Here is a 27,954-nt window from a genome sequence, read left to right as displayed (position 1 = left end):
CAAACCCCCCAACCCCCCCATCCCCCCCCCACGAATGCACAAATGCATCTTTATTAGATGTACCATGTTCTTCATATACTATACCTTCAGAACGATGGTTAACGTCCACATATGGGGGTGACATAGCTCAGGAGGTAAGACCGATTGTTTGGCAGTCGGAGGGTTGGTGGTTCAAACCCCGCCCTGGGCGTGGCAAAGTGTCCTTGAGCAAGACACCTAACCCCTAACTGCTCTGGTGAATGAGAGGCATCAATTGTAAAGCGCTTTGGATAAAAGCGCTATATAAATGCAGTCCATTTACCATTTACCTTTTACATAGGACTGGAGAGCAACACTGCCACCTGCTGGTTTGCTCATGAAATAAATCAACAGCCACAAAAAAAAGAAAAGGAAAACAGCACACCACCAGTTCACTTGATGCATTTTACATGTTCATGATCCAGTGGCTCAATCCAGTGTTCACTCTCTTACTATGAGGCAGTGCTGAATAGCATTGATAGCATCATCAGGTATTGTGGTCACTAAAGAAAGTATGACCCACTTTGACCCACCCTCTCACCTACAAGCCAGCGAAGCTCAGAAGCTTCGGACATCCGTTACTGACAGGAGAGGGAAGGTTGTGCAACGAGCCCGGCATTTATTCCGATGATCACCGCTAGGTGGCGCATGCGAGCTTCCTGATGAACACAGAAATTGCACGACGCCCCCCCCCCCCCCCCCCCCCCCCCTCATTAATTTTATGGCAGACAATAAAATTAAATTCACTTGTACGAGCTTATTTGACGAATGATTCCTTATTCTGAACCCACTTACTCCTGTCAAACTTATTGGTGAGCGAGTTTGGTTTTTAAAACTCATTTTTCAACGTGCCATCCAGAAGTAATGACATTTTCCATGTAATTTGTCAAGCGTTTGTGATTAGATTATGCGCAGTCAGTTAGCCAAATTGAGTTCCTGTCACGTACTGAGGAAACAAATTGGAAGGAAACTGTACACTGGCCTTATGTTCATTTTCTGATGAGTAAGTACATATAGACTTCATAAAGAGCAGATAATGCCTTCAGGAACACGCTGTTAATCATCTGCAAAGCATTCGCCTGATGCAGTGACGGTGTTATGCAACACTGCAGTGGGCTACAATACATTATACATTCGACTTGTGATGCCACCGCTCTACCACAAATTAAGTTTATGTTCAGAAATTTTTGTCACTCAGTGAACCCCTTAGAAGAGTTTGACTGATGATTAAGTAAGTTAAACGTGACTTTACACATTACGTTCATCCAATCAACTTTACTAATAGCCTACCTATATCGAAAAATGCAATTAAGATATTATGTAAAACTCTGTTTTATTAATTTGTATGTATATATTAATTTCAAATGTGACGAAGTCATGAATGTAAAATGATCCCCCGATTGGTTTTGCCAATGTTTCTAACCATCCAAGAAAACTATTTGGTGGTCTGTGGGGAGACGTCTTCTTTCCAACTGCTGCAAGCATGAGAAAAAAAAAATCCCGAAAAATCTGAAAAACAGAAAGTTACTGCTTTGCTATTGGTCCGCTGGATGTGCTTCAACCAATCACCAGCTGAATATGGCGTATCTTCTGCTGACAATAAACGTGCTTTTATGATAAACTACCGAGAGATCCGGTACAAAACAATCTTGAAAATTTGCTGGATGACTTCTGAACGACCAAAAGTGGTAAGTAATATTTTTGCATAAGACATATTTTTGTGGCAATTAGCTTATTTTGTTTTAAAGAACATATCTAGCTTGCTTTACCTTCTTGTATACATGAATCATCTCAGTCGTTCTTGTCACATTTCCATTACATAAATACTTGTCGTTAATGTGCCGCACGTTACAAATTAAGACAATCCGACATGACAGTCACGTAAACACTTGGCGTTTCAATTTCAGTTAATAAACAACTGAAACTAATTTCTATTGAGCTTTGAGTGTCCGATTCCAGTTGTTGTGGAAGCCGTTCGTGAACTTAGTTCAGCAGTTTTGACATTATCTATGCGTTATTACAAATAGCCTACTTAGCATTGCATCTAATAAATAACAAGCTAGTTATAGTGAACATTGTAGTAATCGTTGTGCTGTTTGTCTGAAGTATAGTTAGTAGCCTATTGTATCGTTTCCTTTACCAAAACACAAGTCGGTAAATATGTAAGTTGACTAATGTTCCCTTGCGATTCCCCAAGTCAAAATGGGACGAGTGCGCTTGCGAATCAAGGTTTGATGACATTACGATCCTGTAAGAATGCGTTTTATTTCCCGAGCTGCACAACAGATTTAGGCATTTTAGTTTGCTTGGCTCAGGCAAGTAAACGTGATTGAAGGGAGGAATTCGGTTTAATCCTGCGACTGCTTGTGAATTCCGTTGACAATGTAGGTCGGTGCAAACTACTGCAGTAGGTGCGTGGTGAACAGCGCTGTAATTTCGAAAACAGGTATAGCCTACATGGTGCGAATGTAATGCCAGTATTATTTACGCGTGTTTTGTGAACCGCAAAACACAATTTACACGTGGTTTATAAAACAAATATTGTTTTACAGATATCAAGTGTGGTTAAAGTTCACATTCTCAGCTTTTATAAAGGGGCATTTTTTAAATACATTTCGGTTTCACCATTTTTCACCATTACAGCACTGTTTACACACACCCCCATTTCAGGGCACCATAAGGTTTGGGACAATTGACATCACAGGTGTTTCTGATTGGTCAGGTGTGTTCAGTTACTTCCTTGGTGCAGGTATTAGAAAGCTTTCCATCTACTTAGTGTCTAGTCTTGATTCTATACTTTTGATTGCCTGTGTTATTACCGCTTGTCAATGAAAGTTAAGGAAGCCATTATGAAACTGCGAATTATTGAAAAAACAAACAAAAACAGTCAGAGCTCTGAAGAAAAAACTTAAGGCAACAAACCCCTGAAACAAGCAGGAAGATTGCTGCAGTGCAGGCCTGGCAGAGAAGAGGCTTCAGGCAGTCTCTGCATGCAAAAGATATGCAACAAAGTATTAAACATGGCTACTTTAATTTACATAACATCAATGTCTCAAACGTTATGGTGCCCTGAAATGGGAGGTTGTGTATAAAAAGTGCTGTAATTTCTACATGGTGAAACCAAAGCGTGTAAAGAATACCCTTAAATAAAAGTAGAGAATGTTCACGAGAATTGTGTGATTACAAGTCTGACAGAGCCATATGTACGCACGCAATTTAATAACTAATTTCTTTGTGATGTAGTCTACCCTTTCTCTGGCTTGTAAAGTGTAATTTCATGTTGTGGTGCTGGGAGAAGTAATGCACGGAGAATATCCTTTTTTTTCCTGAAGACATGAAGGAACAAGTCAAACCCATCTCCCAAGATGGCCTTGACTTCGGGAAACCGGTAAGATCATTCAAATATTGAATTTCAGTGCTGTGATGCACAAGCACATATTACAAATACAGTGTTTACATATTTAAAAAGATAACAATACAATGAACTTGAGATTGTCATATTACTTAATTTACTGTTAAAATAAGTTTCATTAGTGTACCTGCAGAACACCTAGTGTGTTTACTGATCAGTGTGTCTTGTGTATTTATTACCCTTGAATACACAGTGGATTCATGTGCCATGACTTGTGAAGTAGACAGATCTTTGCTAGTGTACTGTTCTGCCGTGGTGACATTTTTCAGACACTGGTTGGCTTTTAAATACCTGCCATTTGCACTTGCTCGCACCTTCACCGGCTTCAGGTCTGACTCGTCCGGTTGGATTTTTCTCTTGTAACTGGCTGAGAGCACGACAGAGAGAAAATGGTGGCAATTAAAGCTGAGGGACCCACGCCAGAGTGAGCTGCCCGTGTGACTGGCACTGCGCTGCCCGTGTGACTGGCACTGAGCTGCCAGTGTGACTGGCACTGCGCTGCCGGTGTGACTGGCACTGCGCTGTGTGACTGGCACTGCGCAGCCACTGTGACTGGCACTGCGCTGTCGGTGTGACTGGCATTGCGCTGTGTGACTGGCACTGCGCTGCCCGTGTGACTGGCACTGCGCTGCCCGTGTGACTGGCACTGAGCTGTGTGACTGGCACTGCGCTGCCGGTGTGACTGGCACTGCGCAGCCACTGTGACTGGCACTGCGCTGCCCGTGTGACTGGCACTGCGCTGCCCGTGTGACTGGCACTGCGCTGCCGGTGTGACTGGCACTGCGCTGCTCGTGTGACTGGCACTGCGCTGCCCGTGTGACTGGCACTGTGACTGGCACTGTGCTGTGTGACTGGCACTGCGCTGCCGGTGTGACTGGCACTGCGCTGCCGGTGTGACTGGCACTGCGCTGTGTGACTGGCACTGCGCAGCCACTGTGACTGGCACTGCGCTGTGTGACTGGCACTGCGCAGCCACTGTGACTGGCACTGCGCTGCCGGTGTGACTGGCACTGCGCTGTGTGACTGGCACTGCGCTGCCCGTGTGACTGGCACTGCGCTGCCGGTGTGACTGGTACTGAGCTGCCCGTGTGACTGGCACTGCGCTGCTCGTGTGACTGGCACTGCGCTGCCGGTGTGACTGGCACTGCGCAGCCACTATGACTGGCACTGCGCTGCCTGTGTGACTGGCACTGCGCAGCCACTGTGACTGGCACTGCGCTGTGTGACTGGCACTGCGCTGCCCGTGTGACTGGCACTGCGCTGCCCGTTTGACTGTCTTGTACACTCATACACTCAGTCTTGTACACTCATACACTCAGGCTTGCACACTCATACATTCAGTCTTGCACACTCATGCACTCAGTCTTGTACATATGGCTTTTTAACATTTGTAAAGGAATATACAGAAGACCACACAGCTCCTTTAAATGGTATAGTGTGCACACTTGCATTGCTTGTGTTGCATCATCACACACACACACACACACAAGCACAAGCGCACACACACACACACACACACTCGCAAACGCACACACACACACTCAAACACACACACATATACACGCACATTCACACATGCACACACACACAGGCACACACAGGGTGCAGTATGACCAATAAATGACTTCAGTGTAATTTTAATGATGGCGTTTGCTCATTGAAATACATGAAACATGTGAAGTATTATTTTCTCAAAGTCCAAGTCTTATGACATTGTTAGCAAATCATCAGACAAACAACAAACAGATGTCCAGTCTCAAATATTCAGTACAAATAATGGCATGTTAGATACTGCTAATCAATTCTATTGAGAGTGAGATTAGCAGTAGGCCGAATGACCTCAGTGAGGTTACATAAGCTTCTTGTGTTTTTTGTAGACATGGGCTTGAAACTGGATGTTGGTGGGTTTAATTGTTAGGCGAGTCTGTACTGTTGGGTTTTATATGAGCTGTTTAACGTGAATTTCTTCTGTGAATGTATCAGCATAAATGGGTAGCCTACATACCTGAATGAAATTTAAGCTATAAAAGCCATGATAGATAACATTATCTGAAAACAGACATACCGTCAGGTTTCTGTTCCTGTTTTCTGTCTTCCTTTTTCGGCCGCCAGATGGCAGTAGTTCTGTTCCTTTTCCCTGTTTAATTGTATTATTGGTTCCAATTATTCTAGTGTTTTTCAGTTGTGTCTAGTTATCCCTTCCCTCTGTGGTCTGATTGTGCATTGTGCCCTCCTGTGTCTCGTTAGGGTCTTGTCTATTTAAGTTCTCTTCTTCCCTGACTCGGGTGCTGGCTCCTTGTGTTTTCGCTTGTGTTTCCGCGTGTGTTCCTGCCTCTGTTTTGCCTGAGAGTTTGCCTGTGTTTCCCTGTGCCTGTTTTTGTCCGCCTGTTTCTGCCCTGCCTGTTTGGCTTCTTGTGATTTTTGGATTTTCTGTTTTTGGGATTTGCCCTGTGAGGTTTTGTTTGGTTATCTGTGTTTGTTCTTGATTTTGTAATTAAAGTCTGTGAAGTTCCCTTTTGGAGTTCTTGGGGTTTTTTTTTTACTCTGCATTTGGGTCCATTCCCTCACCAATCCGTGACACATAATTGATAATAAAATTCAAGTAAATATGTAAATTATCACATTAAAACACACAGATATGCTGTCTTCTCTCTAGGGGTTTCGTCATACTTGTTCCTGGTTATGGTTATACACTTTGTTGTACGTCGCTCTGGATAAGAGCGTCTGCCAAATGCCTGTAATGTAATGTAATGTAATGTAATGTAATGTGTTTAATCTGGGCGAGGAATGGCCAGTGGATTACAGTTTGTTTATTTTTCAGTATTTCACTGCAAAGTTAGGGATCTTGCAGAACCTTAATGTTAATGTTAATCTTGCATGTAGCCATATATTTAGAATAAATTATACAGCACATGGCATAAAAAGTGTATGCTTCAGTTTAATGTGTACATCTTCTAAATCTCTGCATGTTTCCTCTCAAAATCCCAGATTTTTATAATCATAAAAGTAATTTCATATAATGACACAAGGAGGCGCCATTATCCCGCTTGCACCAGTGGTAATATCACATTTTCTATTCTTTCCCAAAGAACTTAACACTCTGTGCATGACATTCAAAAATCGGCTTAATTGTATTTTTTTTTTTTTTTTTTTTTTAAAGGTTTTGAGGAATGCATAAAGAATTCACAAAACATGTGCATTTTGATTTCTTTAAACAAAAAAATATTAAAGACAATAGATGAAAGACTTTCAAAGAATAGTAATTAAGCAATTAAATGACCCATTATAAAAAGAGCATCAGCAATGCATGTCCTGCATTCAGCAAGCGAAAATTAACCATTTGTATCCTTCACTGAAAAACTAGTATTATTGGTGCTACTCCAAAGTGAATTTGAGTTCCTTTTTATTTCATTTTTTCCACTGTAGCTAAAACTAAATATATAACCACTTCCCCATTTCAAATTTTAACAGAAGTTCGCATTTCCAACAACTACATTTTCTTTCCATGAATCTGTAAAGGAAATCCCCCAAAGACTTCTCATATGCAGATATATGTTTTGTCAGAACCTAAAAAAAAGACTTGAACAAATTACGTCTGTAGTAAAATTAAAATGAATGAATCATCTTCTAATTCCGGTTGCCAGGACCACATCTGCATATATCACCGAGTCCTCTTCAGGAGTCAGATTGTCAGTCTAAATGAGAGAACATTTTAAAAGGCTTGCAGCTGTAGATATTGCATTGCATATTTTTCAAGAGCATGAAAGGTTTCAGGAATATGTGCTTTTGTTTTAAATAAACGAATAATAAATAAAATTAAATAAATGCTTACAGCAAGTGCGGCTGGTGTACTGGAGTCAGCTTCTGTTGAAAGAAAGCAGAAGTCAGAGGATGGAGATGCAAAATGGAGAATGTAAAAATATGTGTGAACGTTTTCATGGCGCGGGCAGTGTGGTTAGCGCGGTCAGGCTAATGCGCGAGCTGGGAGACGCATGCCTTAAGCGTCTTAAACGATCTGATGCAGAAACACAATGGACGATTTGTGCAGGATAACACTACCTTTTTTCATTTTAAAATGCACTGCAGCATAATGAACAGCACCGTCGTCATCTGGCGTCTGTTCATCACCTTTGGCGGAGGGTTGGGTGGGGAGAAGTGTGGGAGGGGGCGGTTGGATTGGGTCTACAGAGAAAGACAGAAAACACAAAACACAATTAAAATAAATTTTCTGGCTGAAACCACAACGCTTCTGTACATGTCACGGAGTGAAACAAATAAGAGGCAAAATACCACGAATCCAATGAACAATGTTTCAGCTTTAAAGAGTGAATCTATTTTAGATGGCAGTTTATAAATAGGGCTTTTTTTTGAACTGCTGAAAAGCCTGAATTTTGTAGCTGACATGCATATACACTCACACACACAATGCACCCACACACTTTTTAGTTATTTACTCATTTATTGCTGTTGTCTTTTCCCTGAGCATTTAGAGCACCAACTGCAATTCCAATTTTTATGATGTGTTATTCCTTACTGATTTTCCTGAATTGCATTTCTGTTGCTGCTTGTTTTTGTCCTGTTAGTCTGACTGATCTTTTTGTCTGTCTGCAATGCACTTAGGGGTGGGTGGGTTTGTGGGTAGATGGACAAGTACATTTAATGTACATTTAACAATTCTCAATGTTTCTCTTTTCTTATGTTTAGTCTTTCACTGGGAGTTGACTGTTATGGCCTGTCTCACATGTTGTAAAAAATTTTTTAAAAAATAAAATAAAATAGGCAAAAATAGCCAAACAAAACTGAATTCATTTTTTAAATGCACAGCCAGGGACCTGCAGATTATGCACAAGTTCAAAGTAACATGTAGGAGAAATTTCATATTTTGATATTTTTACTGCCAGAAGCACTTCATTGTAAGTTAAAAATGCAAATTTGTAAAAACATTCAACATTGTCATTCTAACCAATGATATTTTATGCTGATTAAAATGAGAAAAGCATCATAAAGTAAATAAACAATGCATTTCATAATGAACATTAAATATTAAAAAACATTTATATAGTGCTTTGTTTTCCTTACCTTGACGTCTCCGACAGCAGTGGATTATGAAAGCTGTTCCCACGCATACGAGAAGACCAGAGAGACAGACCAGTGACAGATAAATTGGATGGTTTCCTATGAAAAATACATAAACAAACAACTATTAAAGAGTACCAAACAGGGATAGATGGTTGTACACGCACACACACACAGGCTTTTGGCTGTGTACTCCAATTTTGTGTTATCAAACAGTTCATATGTGATTAAAGTGCACATTCTAAGCTTGTATTTAAGGGTATTTTTGTACAGAGTAAGCGTGTTACGGTTGCTCTCAAGCCCCCGCAAACATAACGAAGCCAAAACCAAGGTTTCCCAAAAATAACCAATAACTTTATTTAACTACACATACGGAATACCAGAATAGCTGCAAAACATGATAAAAATCAAGAGCCGGCTGTGGTCGAGAGGTGAGGAGAAAAAGCCCCCATCTCCAAGAAGCCGACTCCAGGCTTCTTAAAAGGGCACCGCCACAGGTGCTCTCAATTACCTGTAACAAGACACACGCATGTGTCCAAATGGCCAGTGCCCCCACCTGAGGCGGAGGGACGTAACAAAGCCATTTTAAGGCTGAGAAATAAACAGAGACATATCTTAGGCTAATCAATATCAACTGTTTGAAACATCACTAAGAAGAAAGAGAGCACTGGAGCGCTCGGATATCTGGTACCTGGGACACCTTCTGTTACAAACATTATGTTTGTCTCTTCAGCAATACGAAGATTATTTACACAGACCGGTATTTTGGATTTATCAACAATATGTACTTACAAACATGCGTGCATGCTTACATGAATACATGCATGCATACATACAAGAAATACATACACGCATTCATACTGTATATGTATACATGCATACATACACGTGTACACGCACGCACAAGCACACGCGCACACACACAACACACACACGCTCGCACGCACACACAGTTTTTTACCGGAGGGATTTCGTGCAGCTGCAGTAGGGTCCTGGCCCGGTCTGTCTGTGACTCTCGCTCCCTCACCTCCAGCAGGGGGCCCGGGGGGCCGTGTGGCTCGGGTCTTCACAGTCAGTGTGAACGGGACCAGCGCTCGGAGATGGCCCAGGCGGAACACGGCGCACTCCCAAGCGCTCTGCACTAGCGTGACGTTCCTCACCACGAGCCGGAACTCGCCCGCGGACTCTTGTGCCTTGCGGTAGGAGAACTTTTGGTGACTCTGCGTGTCGATCCACAGCAGTCTGGTGGACTCCGTCACATGTGAAACGGCGCAGACCAGGGAGCCGTCCTCTCCCTCAGTCAGCTCCACGGGCTCGGAGTACACTGCAGGGGCATACACACACAATGCCGTGACTGAACATAACATAACATAATGTAGCATAACAACACTACACAACACAACACAACACAACACTACACAACCTAACACAACACAGCACAACACAATACAACATAGCGACAAAAACAGGCCATTCAGCCCAACAATGCTGTGACTTAACATTACATAACATAATGTAGCATAACACAACACAACACAAACTAATACAACACAATACAACACAACAAGAACAACGACAAGTCCCATACATTACATGCTAGCACTAGTACCAGTGCAATAGTCTGAACCACGGCTGCCCAACCCTGCTCTACCAACCTGTAGGTTTGGAGATCTACTGTCCTGTACGTCTTCACTCCAGTCCTAACAAAGCACACCTCATTCAACAGCTAGAGATCTACTGTCCTGTACGTCTTCACTCCAACCCTAACAAAGCACACCTCATTCAACAGCTAGAGATCTACTGTCCTGTACCTCTTCACTCCAACCCTAACAAAGCACACCTTATTCAACAGCTAGAGATCTACTGTCCTGTACGTCTTTACATTACAGTTACATTACAGGCATTTAGCAGACGCTCTTATCCAGAGCGTCGTACAACAAGTGCATCAGTTCAAAGTGCAGAGGTGCAGAAAAACACACTAGAGTGAAGTAAAGATCGTAGTGCCAGAAGTGACCACATAGATCGGTCTTCACTCCAATCCTAACAAAGCACACTTCATTCAACGGCCAGAGATCTCATTGAGCTGCTAATTAGTAGAGTCAAGTGTGCCAAATTAAGTTTGAAATGAAAACCTATAGGACGGTAGATATCCAGGAACAGGGTTGGGCAGCTAATGCCATTTAAATTCCTCAAAAATTACATTCCGTTTTAACAAGCAAACACATTTTCTGTCACCGTTCCTTACTGAAATGTAGCCAAACATGAGAGCTCAGGGCTGAGTAAGTCTGCTGCAGAGGATTTGCTGGAAGATTTCACTCCTTCCTCTTACTACATTTTTGTAAAAAGCATTTTTGCAGTTCTTAAATAAGCGTAATAGTGGGGAATGTATAATGGCTGACATTACCTTTCACTGTAATTACTTCATAAGTGCGTTGCTTGTGAAGTTTGTTGCCATCACAAAGAGTGCATCGGTATTGTCCAGAGTCATTCCAGAGCAGAGGGGAGATGCTCAGTGAGTTTTCGGACTCATTCTTCTTTACTTCCGATCTATTTCCAAAGTGCTCCAGGTCTGAGCCAGACCGTTTGCAGTCTCCTTTAGACCCAGTCTGTCCTGAACAAGGCCGTTTGCAGTCTTCTTCAGACCCAGTCTGTCTCCAGCTCCAAAAGCCCTGAAGCTTTGTTGGTGTTAGAGGTTCACAGAAGAGATGCAACGAGCCGGTCCTGCTGATTCTGTACACAGGCGTGGTATCCTTTACACCTGGGAAAAAATAATACATTCGCTTGATATGTATGTATGTATGTACAGTATGTATGTGCATATAATTACAGTCAAAATGATATTAAAACATAACAAATTTGCATATGTTTCCGCTTATATAATTAATAAAATTGGAATGGTTATTTAACTAGTTTTCTGCTTTGTATATGTAATTTGTAATATTTAATTCAATATTGTAATATTTAAATTTGTAATATGTAATTCAATACTGTATTTACCCTGCTGTATTTCCAATTTCACTGCAGTTTCCCCTGTTTCATTGATACAGCTGTAATTGCCTTCAAATTCAAGTTTTCCACCAGCAGATATGCAGTGTTGTCGACCACTAATGTCTTGATGTTACTTGATGTCTGCTTGGTGACCCATTCCCACTTCGGAGGAAAATTTCTCTTTGATTTGCAACGTAACGCGGCATCCAATCCACGCAGTACTTTGTTGACTTTATCTAGCAGAACAAACATTAAAATAGTTTCCACGCATTCACAAATAATTCGGCCAAATACACAACCAACCAATTCTTGAAATCAGATGGAAATATTATGCACTTCTACACCCGAAAGCTTTTCACAAGAGATCGTTACTCTGAAACAACCCTGCTATGTAACCCTTTCGATTGTCAGATGTTAACTTACCTTTTGCAAAAACAGGAGTATATCCTGGTGTAAGAAACAACAGAATCCAGCAACCAATGGTAAAATGAAGAGTCATTGTTCAATATTGAAGGATGCGTCTGATGGTGTCAGGGATTATTGCTTATGAGCAAAGCAGAGTGGAACTCCATATCATGCTTCCTCTCAGCAAGGAGGTGGGTGCAGTGATATCATTTCACCCTGTAAGAGATATATATATATATATTTATACGTCACAGAAGGAAGCTAACCTTAACCACCAACTGTAGGATAATCGCTTCCTTTTGTCACTCAGTAAAGCAAACAAAAAAACTCAAGTCCAGTTAGAAAGAGCCTGCTTGTCATCATTTGATTTCAAAAGTAAAGTATAATTTATAAAAATGTGCAGTACCCTTCCTTCAGTTATTGTATTTCCTTATTGTATTTGTAATTGTATTTCTTTTTAGGTTCATAGTTGCTGCTTAAAACTTTTAATTTTTAACTTCATGGGGCCATGAGGGTGATTTCATCTCCAACACAACATTCATCATCGCGACAAAGTGCATTTAGCTCCACCAAGTGCGGAATGTTCCATTGAATAGAACCCGGACCTCCTATGGCGAGAAGAAATAATGAAGTATAAAGAAAAAAAAACATTTATGCGTAAACAACAAAAGGAAATAACGTGAATCATAGTCTAAAATGGCAGGTCACATTCAAACATGAGGTGTGAAATGCATTGGAGAGCAACACCACACATATCCTGCCCAACGATGGTGCAAGCTATTGCCCCCTCACTCACCGGTTACACCGCTCATAGTCCACAAAATAAACCTAAAGAACATTATTTTAATACATTATGATGTATTAATATTATATTATTACATTACACCCATTTCACAAACACGGAAAGGCATGAAGTAGTGGAGAACATCAGTGTTCTTCTCAGGATACATTTGGAGAACGCTAGAAATATCTAGAAATATGAAGGACAAATTTGGAGAAGGTTAAAAATATTTAGCAAATCTTAAAAATTGAACAAATTGATGCATTTAAGTTCTTTCTTCTTTTTTTGATTCACCCCCCCCCCCAAAAAAAAAATGTTTACTCCTGTGTTGCTATGTGCTCGTTCTGAAACCCCCATTGAACACAAACCATAGTAAGTGTGAATATTGCACCTTATTTATTTATTTATTTTTTAGCAGGGTGACGTGTTTGGTATGAGCTTTTCACACAGAGCTGTGTGGTTGGGGACATTTTTAAATAAACAAATAAATGAAAAGTGAGCGGACGTGGGGAGGGCAGGACTGAGGCCTATCTGGCTGATTAAGTTGTTATTAACTTCAGAATGATAATGAAGGGATCCTCCAATGAAGAGGGGATGGTGCTGGGTCAACCCCTCCATCCCCCCCACGAATGCACAAATGCATCTTTATTAGATGTATCATGTTCTTCATGTACTATACCTTCAGAACGATGGTTAATGTCCACATATGGGGGCGACATAGCTCAGGAGGTAAGACCGATTGTCTGGTAGTCGGAGGGCTGCCGGTTCAAACCCCGCCCTGGGCGTGGCAAAGTGTCCTTGAGCGAGACACCTAACCCCTAACTGCTCTGGCGAATGAGAGGCATCAATTGTAAAGCGCTTTGGATAAAAGCGCTATATAAATGCAGTCCATTTACCATTTACCTTTTACATAGGACTGGAGAGCAACACTGCCACCTGCTGGTTTGCTCATGAAATAAAACAACAGCCACAAAAAAAAAGAAAAGGAAAACAGCACACCACCAGTTCACTTGACTCCATGCATTTTACATGTTCATAATCCAGTGGCTCAATCCAGTGTTCACTCTCTTACTATGAGGCAGTGCTGAATAGCATTGATAGCATCATCAGGTATTGTGGTCACTAAAGAAAGTATGACCCACTTTGACCCACCCTCTCACCTACAAGCCAGCGAAGCTCAGAAGCTTCGGACATCCGTTACTGACAGGAGAGGGAAGGTTGTGCAACGAGCCCGGCATTTATTCCGATTATCACCGCTAGGTGGCGCATGCGAGCTTCCTGATGAACACAGAAATTGCACACAATTTCAGACGACCCCCCCCCCCCCCCCCCCCCCATTAATTTTATGGCAGATAATAAAATTAAATTCACTTGTACGAGCTTATTTGACGAAAGATTCCTTATTCTGAACCCACTTACTCCTGTCAAACTTATTGGTGAGCGAGTTTGGTTTTTAAAACTCATTTTTCACGTTATTAAACGTGCCATCCAGAAGTAATGACATTTTCCATGTAATTTGTCAAGCGTTTGTGATTAGATTATGCGCAGTCAGTTAGCCAAATTGAGTTCCTGTCACGTACTGAGGAAACAAATTGGAAGGAAACTGTACACTGGCCTTATGTTCATTTTCTGATGAGTAAGTACATATAGACTTCATAAAGTGCAGATAATGCCTTCACGAACACGCTGTTAATCATCTGCAAAGCATTCGCCAGATGCAGTGACGGTGTTATGCAACACTGCAGTGGGCTACAATACATTATACATTCGACTTGTGATGCCACCGCTCTACCACAAATTAAGTTTATGTTCAGAAATTTTTGTCACTCAGTGAACCCCTTAGAAGAGTTTGACTGATGATTAAGTAAGTTAAACGTGACTTTACACATTACGTTCATCCAATCAACTTTACTAATAGCCTACCTATATCGAAAAATGCAATTAAGATATTATGTAAAACTCTGTTTTATTAATTTGTATGTATATATTAATTTCAAATGTGACGAAGTCATGAATGTAAAATGATCCCCCGATTGGTTTTGCCAATGTTTCTAACCATCCAAGAAAACTATTTGGTGGTCTGTGGGGGAGACGTCTTCTTTCCAACTGCTGCAAGCATGAGAAAAAAAAAACCCCGAAAAATCTGAAAAACAGAAAGTTACTGCTTTGCTATTGGTCCGCTGGATATGCTTCAACCAATCACCAGCTGAATATGGCGTATCTTCTGCTGACAATAAACGTGCTTTTATGATAAACTACCGAGAGGACCAAAAGTGGTAAGTAATATTTTTGCATAAGACATATTTTTGTGACAATTAGCTTATTTTGTTTTAAAGAACATATCTAGCTTGCTTTACCTTATTGTATACATGAATCATCTCAGTCGTTCTCGTCACATTTCCATTACATAAATACTTGTCGTTAATGTGCCGCACGTTACAAATTAAGACAATCCGACATGACAGTCACGTAAACACTTGGCGTTTCAATTTCAGTTAATAAGCAACTGAAACTAATTTCTATTGAGCTTTGAGTGTCCGATTCCAGTTGAACTTAGTTCAGCAGTTTTGACATTATCTATGCGTTATTACAAATAGCCTACTTAGCATTGCATCTAATAAATAACAAGCTAGTTATAGTGAACATTGTAGTAATCGTTGTGCTGTTTGTCTGAAGTATAGTTAGTAGCCTATTGTATCGTTTCCTTTACCAAAAAACAAGTCGGTAAATATGTAAGTTGACTAATTTTCCCTTGCGATTCCCCAAGTCAAAATGGGACGAGTGCGCTTGCGAATCAAGGTTTGATGACATAACGATCCTGTAAGAATGCGTTTTATTTCCCGAGCTGCACAACAGATTTAGGCATTTTAGTTTGCTTGGCTCAGGCAAGTAAACGTGATTGAAGGGAGGAATTCGGTTTAATCCTGCGACTGCTTGTGAATTCCGTTGACAATGTAGGTCGGTGCAAACTACTGCAGTAGGTGCGTGGTGAACAGCGCTGTAATTTCGAAAACAGGTATACATGGTGCGAATGTAATGCCAGTATTATTTACGCGTGTTTTGTGAACCGCAAAACACAATTTACACGTGGTTTATAAAACAAATATTGTTTTACAGATATCAAGTGTGGTTAAAGTTCACATTCTCAGCTTTTATAAAGGGGCATTTTTTAAATACATTTCGGTTTCACCATTTTTCACCATTACAGCACTGTTTACACACACCCCCATTTCAGGGCACCATAAGGTTTGGGACAATTGACATCACAGGTGTTTCTGATTGGTCAGGTGTGTTCAGTTACTTCCTTGGTGCAGGTATTAGAAAGCTTTCCATCTACTTAGTGTCTAGTCTTGATTCTATACTTTTGATTGCCTGTGTTATTACCGCTTGTCAATGAAAGTTAAGAAAGCCATTATGAAACTGCGAATTATTGAAAAAACAAACAAAAACAGTCAGAGCTCTGAAGAAAAAACTTAAGGCAACTAACCCCTGAAACAAGCAGGAAGATTGCTGCAGTGCAGGCCTGGCAGAGAAGAGGCTTCAGGCAGTCTCTGCATGCAAAAGATATGCAACAAAGTATTAAACATGGCTACTTTAATTTACATAACATCAATGTCTCAAACGTTATGGTGCCCTGAAATGGGAGGTTGTGTATAAAAAGTGCTGTAATTTCTACATGGTGAAACCAAAGCGTGTAAAGAATACCCTTACATAAAAGTAGAGAATGTTCACGAGAATTGTGTGATTACAAGTCTGACAGAGCCATATGTACGCACGCAATTTAATAACTAATTTCTTTGTGATGTAGTCTACCCTTTCTCTGGCTTGTGAAGTGTAATTACATGTTGTGGTGCTGGGAACAGTAATGCACAGAGAATATCCTTTTTTTTCCTGAAGACATGAAGGAACAAGTCAAACCCATCTCCCAAGATGGCCTGGACTTCGAGAAACCGGTAAGATCATTCAAATATTGAATTCCAGTGCTGTGATGCACAAGCACATATTACAAATACAGTGTTTACATATTTAAAAAGATAACAATACAATGAACTTGAGATTGTCATATTACTTAATTTACTGTTAAAATAAGTTTCATTTGTGTACCTGCAGAACACCTAGTGTGTTTACTGATCAGTGTGTCTTGTGTATTTATTACCCTTGAATACACAGTGGATTCATGTGCCATGACTTGTGAAGTAGACAGATCTTTGCTAGTGTACCGTTCTGCCGTGGTGACATTTTTCAGACACTGGTTGGCTTTTAAATACCTGCCATTTGCACCTGCTCACACCTTCACTGGCTTCAGGTCTGACTCGTCCGGTTGGATTTTTCTCTTGTAACTGGCTGAGCACAGCAGAGAGAAAATGGTGGCAATTAAAGCTGAGAGTGTGACTGGCACTGCGCAGCCACTGTGATTGGCACTGTGCTGTGTGACTGGCACTGCGCTGCCGGTGTGACTGGCACTGCGCTGTGTGACTGGCACTGCGCAGCCACTGTGACTGGCACTGCGCTGTGTGACTGGCACTGCACTGTGTGACTGGCACTGAGCTGCCCGTGTGACTGGCACTGAGCTGCCCGTGTGACTGGCACTGCGCTGTGTGACTGGCACTGAGCTGCCCGTGTGACTGGCACTGCACTGCCCGTGTGACTGGCACTGCGCTGCCCGTGTGACTGGCACTGCGCAGCCCGTGTGACTGGCACTGCGCAGCCACTGTGACTGGCACTGCGCTGCCGGTGTGACTGTCTAGTAAATCTTAAAAATCTTAAAAATTGAACAAATGTTTACTCCTCTGTTGCTATGTGCTCATTCTGAAACCCCCATGGAACACAAACCGTAATAAGTGTGAATATTGCGTTCAATTTTTATACTTTTTAGCATGCAAAATACTGTTGGCGCTATTAAGCTGTTAATTTATTCACTTCAGAATGATAATGAAGGGGTCCTCCAAGGAATAGGGGATTGGTGCTGGGTCAACCCCCAACCCCAACCTCACCCTACCCCCCAATCCCCCTACCCCCCCGCCCCCCCCCCCCCCCCCCCCCCCGCCCCCCCAGGGAATGTTCTGTTTTTAAAAAATTTTTTAGAGAAGTAGTTTCATAATATTCGTCTGTTACGAATGCATCTTTATTAGATGTACCATATTCTTCATGTACTATACCTTCAGAATGATGGTTATTGTCCACTGGAGAGCAACACTGCCACCTGCGGGTTCAACCATGAAATAAAACAACAGCAACCGAGAAAAAAAAAAAAAAAAGGAAAACGGCACAACACCCGTTCGCTTGACTCCATGCATTTTACATGTTCACGATCCAGTGTGTTACGACCCGGTAGTCCGGGGCTCAAGAGGTATTTCAGGGATCGGATTACCGGGAGATGGAACGTGTAGGATGAGCGGATGGGGGACGAAATAACAACAACACGCCGTAATATTGTGACATGTGTTTAGTTGTGAAAAAAAGTGACAATAGTGAAATAGGTGCTGTTTACAAAAGAAACCAATATATACAGACTGTACACTCAACCGAAGACTGGAACCACTGGAGTGCTGCCAAAGGAAAGAAAGTAACAAAACCAAACAAAGCTAGCTTTAACAAAAAGCAGAGGACTGTCTACCTAGAAATACTAAACAAATGCCTAACTACCTACTCTAGCTACCCAAACCTAAATACAAGGGTTGGCAAGCACTCCTATTCTAATATGTCTAGACATTCATAGCCTATGAATCCACCCTACGTGTTAATGTATAGAGGCCTCTCTCTTACCTATCCCAGTCTCGGCGTGGCTGACAACGGGACAACGCCAGGGTAAGACAAAGGGAAAACACATACACAGCTAACCAACAAACGGGTAGGAAGAAATACATACGAAACCACAGCGACAAGCGCGAAGAATCACGAACATAGAAGGAATGAATGGCTGGATTGCGTTCTTCTTTACAGATATGACCGGTGGGTTTTTGAACTGCGGGAAACTTCCTCTGATTGGGTAAAGCGGGATGAAGTAGGGTAATGATGATTGATGGGTTGAATCCAATATTTGTAATTATTTTGTATATTAAGTTTTAATTCTTTTACATAATACAAGTGTCTTGCATGGCAAAAACATGTTGCAGTGAAAATATTTCGAAAGTATTATGTCTACTTTTACTGAATGTCCCTTGACTTAAGTGTAATTTTAATGATGGCGTTTGCTCATTGAAATACATGAAACATGTGAAGTATTATTTTCTCCAGGTCCAAGTCTTATGACATTGTTAGCAAATCATCAGACAAACAACAAACAGATGTCCAGTCTCAAATATTCAGTACAAATAATGGCATGTTAGATACTGCTAATCAATTCTATTGAGAGTGAGATTAGCAGTAGGCCTAATGACCTCAGTGAGGTTACATAAGGTTCTTGTGCTTTTTGTAGACATGGGCTTGAAACTGGAAGTTGGTGGGTTTAATTGTTAGGCGAGTCTGTACTGTTGGGTTTTATATGAGCTGTTTAACGTGAATTTCTTCTGTGAATGTATCAGCATAAATGGGCAGCCTACAAATGTGAATGAAATTTAAGCAATAAAAGCCAAGGTAGATAACCTTATCTGATAAAAGACATAACTGATGATAAAATTCAAGTAAATACATAAATTATCACATTAAAACACATAGATATGCTGTTAACAGAATATGTGTTTAATCTGGGCGAGGAATGGCCAGTGGATTACAGTTTAACATTAAGGTTCTGCAGATTCCTAACTTTGCAGTGAAATACTGACAAATAAACAATGTTAATCTTGCATGTGGCCATATATTTATAATAAATTATACAGCACATGACATAAAAAATGTTTGCTTCAGTTTACTTGTGTACATCCCTTTATCTTTGAAATCTCTTCTTGTTTCCTCTCAAAATTCAGGATTTTTAATAGCATAGAAGTAATTTCTTATAATGACACGAGGGGGCGCCATTATCCCACTCCAGTGGGATGTATCCACTACCACATTTTCTATTCTCTCCCAAAGAACTTAACTGTGAATGACGTTCAAAATCAACTTAAAAAACTTATTAGTTTAAAAAAGAGATTGTATAATGCATAAAGAATTCACAAAACATATGTGCATTTTGATTTATTTATTAACATAAACTTATTTAATAGACATCAGATGAAAGACTTCAAAAGAAAAGTAATTAAGCAATGAAATGGCCTATTATAAAAAATGAATGCAAGAGCATCAGTGATGCATTTTCTGCATTCACCTGGCGAAAAACAGCATTTGAGTCCGTAAATGAAAAACTATTAGTGATGCTCCTCTGCCAGGGTAAATTTAGCCACTTCTCATTTAATTAAAATAGCGCATTTTAACATAAGCAGATGATTGCATTTCTCACAACTAGATTGTCTTCAAGAAATTTGTAAAAAAATTCCCTGAAAGACTTACTTCTCGTGAGCAAATGAATAAAAAAGTTTGACTTTTAAAAAGTCAGAAGTAAATGAAAAAACTTGAATAAATCTGCAATAAAATGAAAAATCATTCATTTTCTTCCAATTCCAGTTTCCATGGCCACCGATAAATATACCACTTCAGTAGTCAGGTTGTCATTCTAAATAAAAACACATTTTTATAAAACTTGTATTACATATTAGCAAAGGGTTTCAGGAATATGTGTGCTTTTGTTTTAAATAAACGAACGATAAATTAATAAATAAATTAAATAAATAAATGCTTACAGCAAGTGCGGCTGATGTACTGGAGTCAGCTTCTGTTGAAAGAAAGCAGAAGTCAGAGGATGGAGATGCAAAATGGAGGATGTAAAAATACATGTGAACATTTTCACGTCGCGCGCAGTGTGGTTAGCGCGGTCAGGCTAATGCGCGAGCGGAGAGACGCATGCCTTAAGCGTCTTAAACGATCTGATGCAGAAACACAATGGAAGATTCGTGCAGGACAACACTACCTTTTTTCATTTTAAGATGCACAGCATTATAATTGGAGTCACCTGGGGTCTGTTCATCACCTTTGGTGGAGGGTTGGGTGGGGAGGGGTGTGGGAGGGGGCGGTTGGATTGGGTGTACAGAGAAACAGACAGAAAACACAATTAAAATAGTTTCTGGCTGAAACCACAACGCTTCTGTACATATCACTGAGTGAAACAAATACGAGGTAAAATACCAAGAATCCAATGACCATGTTTAAACTTTAAAAAGTCATACTATTTTAAATAGGCCTATTTATAAACTTTTATTTGAACTGCTGAAAAGCCTAAATTATTTTGAATTGGGGAACCAGACACAAACTGAATGCTGGACAGTGGACTGTACTATTACCAGGCCATATTGCACTGGGAAGTCTTACTGCCCCTCTAGAAAATCAAATGTATGATTTTAAAAAGCCGTTGAACTAACACCACAAGCACGCACATACACACCAACACACAGAGACGCTGACATGCACACACACTCACACACACATACACACCTACACACACATACACACTCACACACACATACACACCTACACACACATACACACCTACACACACAGACGCTGACATACATACACACTCACACACACACACATACACACATACACACCTACACACGCAGAGACGCTGACAGGCATAAACACACACATACACATACACACCTACACACGCAGAGACGCTGACAGGCATAAACACACACATACACATACACACCTACACACACACAGACGCTGACATACATACACACTCGCACACACATACACACCTACACACACACAGACACTGACATACATACACACTCACACACACATACATACACACCTACACACGCAGGAGCTGACAGGCATAAACACACTCACACACACATACACACACAGAGATGCTGACATACATACACACTCACACACATGGACGCACCCACACACTTTTATTTATTAATTAATTAATTTATTTATTGCTGTTGACTTTTCCCTGAGCATATAGAGCATGACTGCAATTCCCCAATTTTTTATGATGTGTTATTCCTTACTGATTTTCCTGTATTGCATTTGTCTGTTGCTGCTAGGCGTTGTCCTGTTTGTCTGACTGATCTTTTTGTCTGTCTGCAATGCACTTAGGGGTGGGTGGTTTTGTGAGTAGATGGACAAGTACATTTAACACACAAATTGAGTGCAGTATTTTGTTATGACATTCTCAATATGTTTCTCTTTTATCTTTTTATGTTTACTCTTTCGTTGGGAGTTGTATGTGTTATGGCCTGTTTCACAAGCATGTTGTAAAAAAAAAAAAAAAAACGAAATAAGTTGTAAAATAAAAAAATATATAATTAAGAGTTAAAAAACAAACAAAAAAACAAAACATAGCCAGGGACCTGCAGAATGTGCACAATCTCAGAATAACATGTGGCAGAACATTCCATATTTTGATGTTTTACTTCATTATAAGCTAAAAATGCCTAACTTGTAAAAAACATTTTCAACATTACTGTTATTCTAACCAATTATATTTTATGCTGATTAAAATGAGATAAAAGCATCATAACGTAAATAAATGATGACTACATTTCATAATGAACATGAAATATTAAAAAACATTTATATAGTGCTTTGTTTTCCTTACCTTGATGTCTCCGACAACAGTAGATTATGAAAACTGTTCCCAGGATTATGAGAAGAAGACCACAGAGGCAGACTAGTGACAGATAAATTATACGGTTTCCTATGAAAAATAAATAAATAAACAACTATTAATGAGTAACAAACAGGGATAGATAGCTGTACAGAAACACACACACACACGCACACACGCGTGCATACGCACGCACACACATACACAGACACACACTGCATACTCCAATTTTAGATTTGTAATCAGTTCACATGGTTGAAGTGCACATTCTGATCTTTTATTTAAGAGTATTTTTGTACAAAGGAAGCCATTATGAGGCTGAGAAATAAGAAGAAAAAAGAACAGAGACATATCTTAGGCTAACCAAAATCAACTGTTTGAAACATCACTAAGAAGAAAGAGAGCAGTGGAGCGCTCAGATATCTGGTACCTGGGACGCCTTCTGTTACAAACATTATGTTTGTCTCTTCAGCAATACGAAGATTATTTACACAGACCGGTATTTCGGATTTATCAACAATATGTACTTACAAACATGCGTACATGCTTACATGAATACATGCACACATACATACAATAAATACATATGTACATACATATGTACACACATGCATGCATACACACATGTGTGCAGGCCTCCATACATAATACGTGCATACATACGTACATGTACGCGCACACACACACGCTGACGCATGCACGCATAGACACTTTTTTACCGGAGTGATTTTGTGCAGATGCTTCAGTAGGGTCCTGGCCCGGTCTGTCTGTGACTCTCGCTCCCTCACCTCCAGCAGGGGGCCCGGGGGGCCGTGTGGCTCGGCTCTTCACAGTCAGTGTGAACGGGACCAGCGCTCGGAGCCGGTCCTGGCGGAACACGGCGCACTCCCAAGCGCTCTGCGCCAGCGTGACGTTCCTCACCACGAGCCGGAACTCGCCCGCGTGCTTCTGTGCCTCGGGGTTGGAGAACATCTGTTGACTCTGCGTGTCGATCCACAGCAGTCTGGTGGACTCTTTCAGGTGTGAAATGGCACAGACCAGGGAGCCATTCTCTCCCTCAGTCAGCTCCATGGGCTCGGAGTACACTGCAGGGGCAGACACACACAATGCTGTGACTTAACATAACATAACATAATGTAGCATAACACAACACTACACTACACTACACAATACAACACTACACAACACAACCTAACACAACACAATATAACATAGCGACAAAAACATTACATAACATAATGTAGCATAACACGACACAACGACAAGAACAACGACAAGTCCCATACATTTTTACATGTGCTAATACTAGTACCAGTGCAATAGTCTGAACCACGGCTGCCCAACCCTGCTCTTCCATCCTGTATGTTTGGAGATCTACTATCCTGTACGTCTTCACTCCAACCCTAACAAAGCACACCTCATTCGACGGCTAGAGATCATCTCATAGAGCTGCCAATTAGTAGAGTCTAGTGTGCCAAATTAAGTTAGAAATGAAAACCTATAGGACGGTAGATCTCCAGGAACAGGGTTGGGCAGCCCTGGTCCAAATAGTTTGGCATGCTAATACCATTTAAACTCCTCAAAATTGCATTCCGTTTTTAACGAGCAAACCAAGCGGCCAAAACCAGACTTAGTTTTTGAAGCTCATTTCCTGGTGTTGTAGTTTCTGGTTGCTCACTAGCGCCACTACGGATGGCTCCAGTATAGGTGTTTTCATATCCGGTTTCCATGCAAGTATACGGTACAAATGCGATCAAAATACAAAGTCAATATTTTTTTCTCACAAGAACAGTCATAATAGATGTATTTTATTCGTCTTATGACTGTCCATGGGTCGATTTCATGATTTATTGCGTCATTTTGGCACAGTGCCAATATTTGTTCTGGACCAATGAGGTACAGCTTGCGTCACTTCCGGATTACTGCAGAGGACTGAGCTACAGTAGGGGCTACAATCTGTGGTCACTGGGGTGGGAGGTGGCGTCTCTTGGCCTTGACATTGCGGCTGCGACCACGGTCCACCTGTGCGAAGTCAGAAAATGCAGGCATCCCATTTTGTAGTGGTTTCATTATAGCGTGTGCTATTTACAGCTGCACTAGACGACCATAAAATAATCCTCCTCTGAAGTTTTGCGGTAGCCGAGTCATTTTTACTATTTCCTTTAGCCCACTTAACCAAATAATTAGTTGGCAGAAAGCGTAATCAGCTAACGCTTATGTACTATATGTGGTAGTCCAGTAGCCTATGCTAAAACAGTTCGCAACTTCGGCTACCAAGCCATTTGACTAGCTAGCTAACCCTAACCGGCAAATATTCCATCTGTCAAACGTGTTTGAGGGCTCGTCAGTCGTGTACATTCCGTAAATGTATACCTGGGCTATGCTGCACGAATGTGACAAAGCTAGAAGCTAGCAAGAAAATAATAATTAGAAATTCAATGTAGCCTACATTATTTTTTGTCTTTATGCAACAGGTGGAAAACTTGCCCTTCAAAGTGCGTTGTCATATTTACACGGCTGTAAATCAGTTATTAAAATACTTGGTAGATGTGTTCATCACCGCTGACAATGTTAATTTTTATTCGGTAAAAAGTGACTTGCGAACGACCGGTCAGCTAGCGTCACCCAGCAAGTGAACACCACAAACGGCGATGGACTAGCTAGTAGCAGTTACTGGCTCATTAACTGACTGTGGCGAAAACCTACGACGATAACTTGCTCGGTTAACAGCAGGTCTACCAGACAGTTATATGAAAATTAGCCTAGTCAAATCACCAGTAGTCTACACATCTCTGATTGATTGACCATCAGTGCAGTCGATGTTCTTCCCCTGTAGTTCATATTGCTAATGCGTGAGCTAACCACGGATAGCTTACCTAGCTCACTGGCAAGCTGATATGCTAGCTAAGCATATTCGTTTTGCCGAGAAACATAAATTGAAGATAACTGAACATAATTGTATTATTAATGTCATACATATAACGTGATTACATGACACAGTACAGTCACGGATGGAAATTAAACTCCGTAAACATTTGATCATATATTTTAAAACATAACGGCAGACAGTCAGCTAGCTTCAAGTTCGTTCTGCAATCGTTCGTTCAGGTTGATGGGCTTTTCCGCAGCGGACTGTCAATCACATTGAAAAAATAACAAGACCGCTTAACTCTATGGTTTTGGCTCCAAATCGAGAACATAGCCGCGCCCGCCATTGAGCTTCAAAACGTGTTTTACAGACCCGAGGAGAGGCAATGGGTGACGTCACAGTAGCTTTGTCCATATTTTTTACAGTATCTGGAGCAAACACATTTTCTGTATCCGTTCCTTACTGAAATGTAGCCAAACATGAGAGCGGTGGGTTGACTAGGTCTGCTGCAGAGGATTTGCTGGAAGATTAAATTTATTTTTGTAAAAAGCATTTTTGCAGTTCTTAAATAAGCGTAATAGTGGGAATGTATAATGGCTGATATTACCTTTCACTGTAATTATTTCATAAATGCATTGCTTGTGAAGTTTGTCACCATCACAAAGAGTGCATCGGTATTGTCCAGAGTCATTCCAGAGCAGAGGGGAGATGCTCAGTGAAAATTTGTTTTCGGACTCATTCTTCTTTACTTCCGACCGATTTCCAAAGTGCTCCAGGTCTGAGCCAGACCGTTTGCAGTCTTCTTCAGACCCAGTCTGTCCTGAACCAGACCGTTTGCAGTCTCCTTTAGACCCAGTCTGTCCTGAACCAGGCCGTTTGCAGTCTTCTTCAGACCCAGTCTGTCTCCAGCTCCAAAAGCCCTCAAGCCTTGTTGGTGTTGGAGGTTCACAAAAGAGATGCAACGAGCCGGTCCTGCTGATTCTGTACACAGGCGCGCTATCCTTTACACCTGGGAAAAAATAATACATTCGCTTGATATGTATATATGTATGTAAAGTATGTATGTGCATATAATTACAGTCAAAATTATATTTAAACAAAGTTGCATATGTTTCCGCTTATATAATTTATAAAATTTAAATGATTATTTAACTAGTTTTCTGCTCAGTATATGTAATTTGTAATATTTCATTCAATATGGTAATATTTCAATCTGTAATATGTGATTCAATACTGTATTTACCCAGCTGTATTTCCAGTTTCACTGCAGTTTCCCCTGTTCCATTGATACAGTAGTAACGGCCTTCATTCATCTCCTGGAAGTTTTCCACCAGCAGGTATTCAGTGTTGTTGACCACTAATGTCTTGATGTTGTCTGATGTCAGATTGGAGTCCCATTCCCACTTCGGAGGAAGAGTTGTCTCTGATCTGCAACGTAACGCGGCATCCAATCCACGCGGTACCTGGATGACTTCACCTTGTGGAACAAACATTAAAATGGTTTCCACGCATTCACAAATAATTCGGCCAAATACACAACCAACCAATTCTTGAAATCAGATGAAAATATTATGCACTTCTACACCCGAAAGCTTTTCACAAGAGATGATCGTTACTCTGAAACAGCCCTGCTATGTAACCCATTCGATTGTCAGATGTTAACTTACCTTTTGCAAAAACAGGAGTATATCCTGGTGTAAGAAACAACAGAATCCAGCAGCCAATGGAAAAATGATGAATCATTGTTTAATATTGAAGGGTGCATCTGATGGTGTCAGGGAATATTGCTTATGAGCAAAGGGAGTGGAACTCCATATCACGCTTCCTCTCAGCAAGGAGGTGGGTGCAGTAATATCATTTCACCCTGTAAGATATATATATATATATATATATATATACGTCACAGAAGGAAGCTAAGCTTAGCCACCAACTGTGGGATAGTCGCTTCCTTTTGTCACTCAGTAAAGCAAACAAAAAAATTCAAGTCCAGTTAGAAAGAGCCTGCTTGTCATAATTTGATTTCAAAAGCAAAGTTTAATTTATTAAAATGTGCAGTACCCTTCCTTCAGTTATTGTATTTCCTTATTGTATTTGTAACTGTATTTATTTTTTGGTTCATAGTTGCTGCTTAAAATTTTTGATTTTTAACTTCATGGGGCCATGAGGGTGATTTCATCTCCAACACAACATTCATCCTCGCGACAAAGTGCAGTTAGCTCCACCAAGTGTGAAATGTTCCATTGAATAGAACCCGGACCTCCTATGGCGAGAAGAAATAATGAAGTATAAAGACAAAGCTAAAATTAGAAGCAAAACCACTGCCACAGGAAGTGAACTGACAGCCAGGCACAGACACAAAAGCAAAAGGAAAAAAAAAGAAAAAAAATTAGCTATAATAATTGGATGAATGATTTGTCAGCAATGTAGAGAAGAGTCTATAATAGTAGAGTCAATGGCATATGGACGTCTGCTACGAGTCTTGTATCTATACTTGTCTAAACTCAAGGTCAAGTTTAGACAAGTAAAAAAGGTCAAGCTCCTTTCTGCACCAAGCAGAGAAAGATATTTTTGAGCCAATCTGCCCCAGGCCACTTTAGTTAGAACTAAAAACAAACAAAAATAAACATAAACAAAAGACCTTTAACTAGACACGCTAATAATGCGTAATTCAGGACAACGTTACTGAAGCACTCTCCTGCTTTTTGTAACCCGGCAAAAAGAGATCGATAAAAACAATAAAATGAAACTCTCTCTACAGCTAGTCAATGCCAGTTCTCTTTTCTCACTCTCTCGTGTTTCACACT

At 40.7% G+C, this 27,954-nt stretch overlaps 1 protein-coding gene and 2 long non-coding RNA genes across 3 annotated transcripts; 2 read left to right on the top strand and 1 right to left on the bottom strand.

The window, feature by feature from the left end:
* The first annotated feature begins 1,603 nt into the window (after positions 1 to 1,603).
* On the top strand, positions 1,604 to 11,912 carry LOC118235230. Its single transcript, XR_004766810.1, has 4 exons — positions 1,604 to 1,706; positions 3,351 to 3,406; positions 9,540 to 9,705; positions 11,066 to 11,912. It is a non-coding gene; the product is annotated as an uncharacterized LOC118235230 (long non-coding RNA).
* Positions 5,052 to 26,895, bottom strand: LOC118235224. Its single transcript, XM_035432371.1, has 8 exons — positions 26,818 to 26,895; positions 26,394 to 26,627; positions 25,758 to 26,159; positions 23,001 to 23,366; positions 22,273 to 22,371; positions 20,668 to 20,685; positions 20,399 to 20,430; positions 5,052 to 7,125 (listed from the first exon to the last, which is right to left on the bottom strand). The coding sequence occupies exons 1-8, from the start codon at positions 26,891 to 26,893 to the stop codon at positions 7,051 to 7,053; spliced, it is 1,302 nt and encodes a 433-aa protein (XP_035288262.1). The 5' UTR covers positions 26,894 to 26,895; the 3' UTR covers positions 5,052 to 7,050.
* Positions 14,101 to 26,670, top strand: LOC118235229. Its single transcript, XR_004766809.1, has 4 exons — positions 14,101 to 14,956; positions 16,578 to 16,633; positions 23,076 to 23,301; positions 26,536 to 26,670. It is a non-coding gene; the product is annotated as an uncharacterized LOC118235229 (long non-coding RNA).
* Positions 26,896 to 27,954: the final 1,059 nt, after the last annotated feature.

This window comes from Anguilla anguilla, chromosome 9, assembly GCF_013347855.1.
Source record: "Anguilla anguilla isolate fAngAng1 chromosome 9, fAngAng1.pri, whole genome shotgun sequence".
Classification (NCBI taxonomy): domain Eukaryota; kingdom Metazoa; phylum Chordata; class Actinopteri; order Anguilliformes; family Anguillidae; genus Anguilla; species Anguilla anguilla.
Note: the sequence above shows the minus strand (reverse complement) of the source record. Positions and strands in the feature narration are given on the sequence as shown.

Excerpts from the sequence above, each read along its gene's own strand:
- LOC118235224 (XM_035432371.1), bottom strand. The coding sequence starts at position 26,893 with ATGATTCATCATTTTTCCATTGGCTGCTGGATTCTGTTGTTTCTTACA. Across the intron at positions 26,628-26,817 it reads TACTCCTGTTTTTGCAAAAG|GTGAAGTCATCCAGGTACCG; the intron begins GTAAGTTAACAT and ends TTGTTCCACAAG. Across the intron at positions 23,367-25,757 it reads TGAAATAATTACAGTGAAAG|TGTACTCCGAGCCCATGGAG; the intron begins GTAATATCAGCC and ends CTGCCCCTGCAG.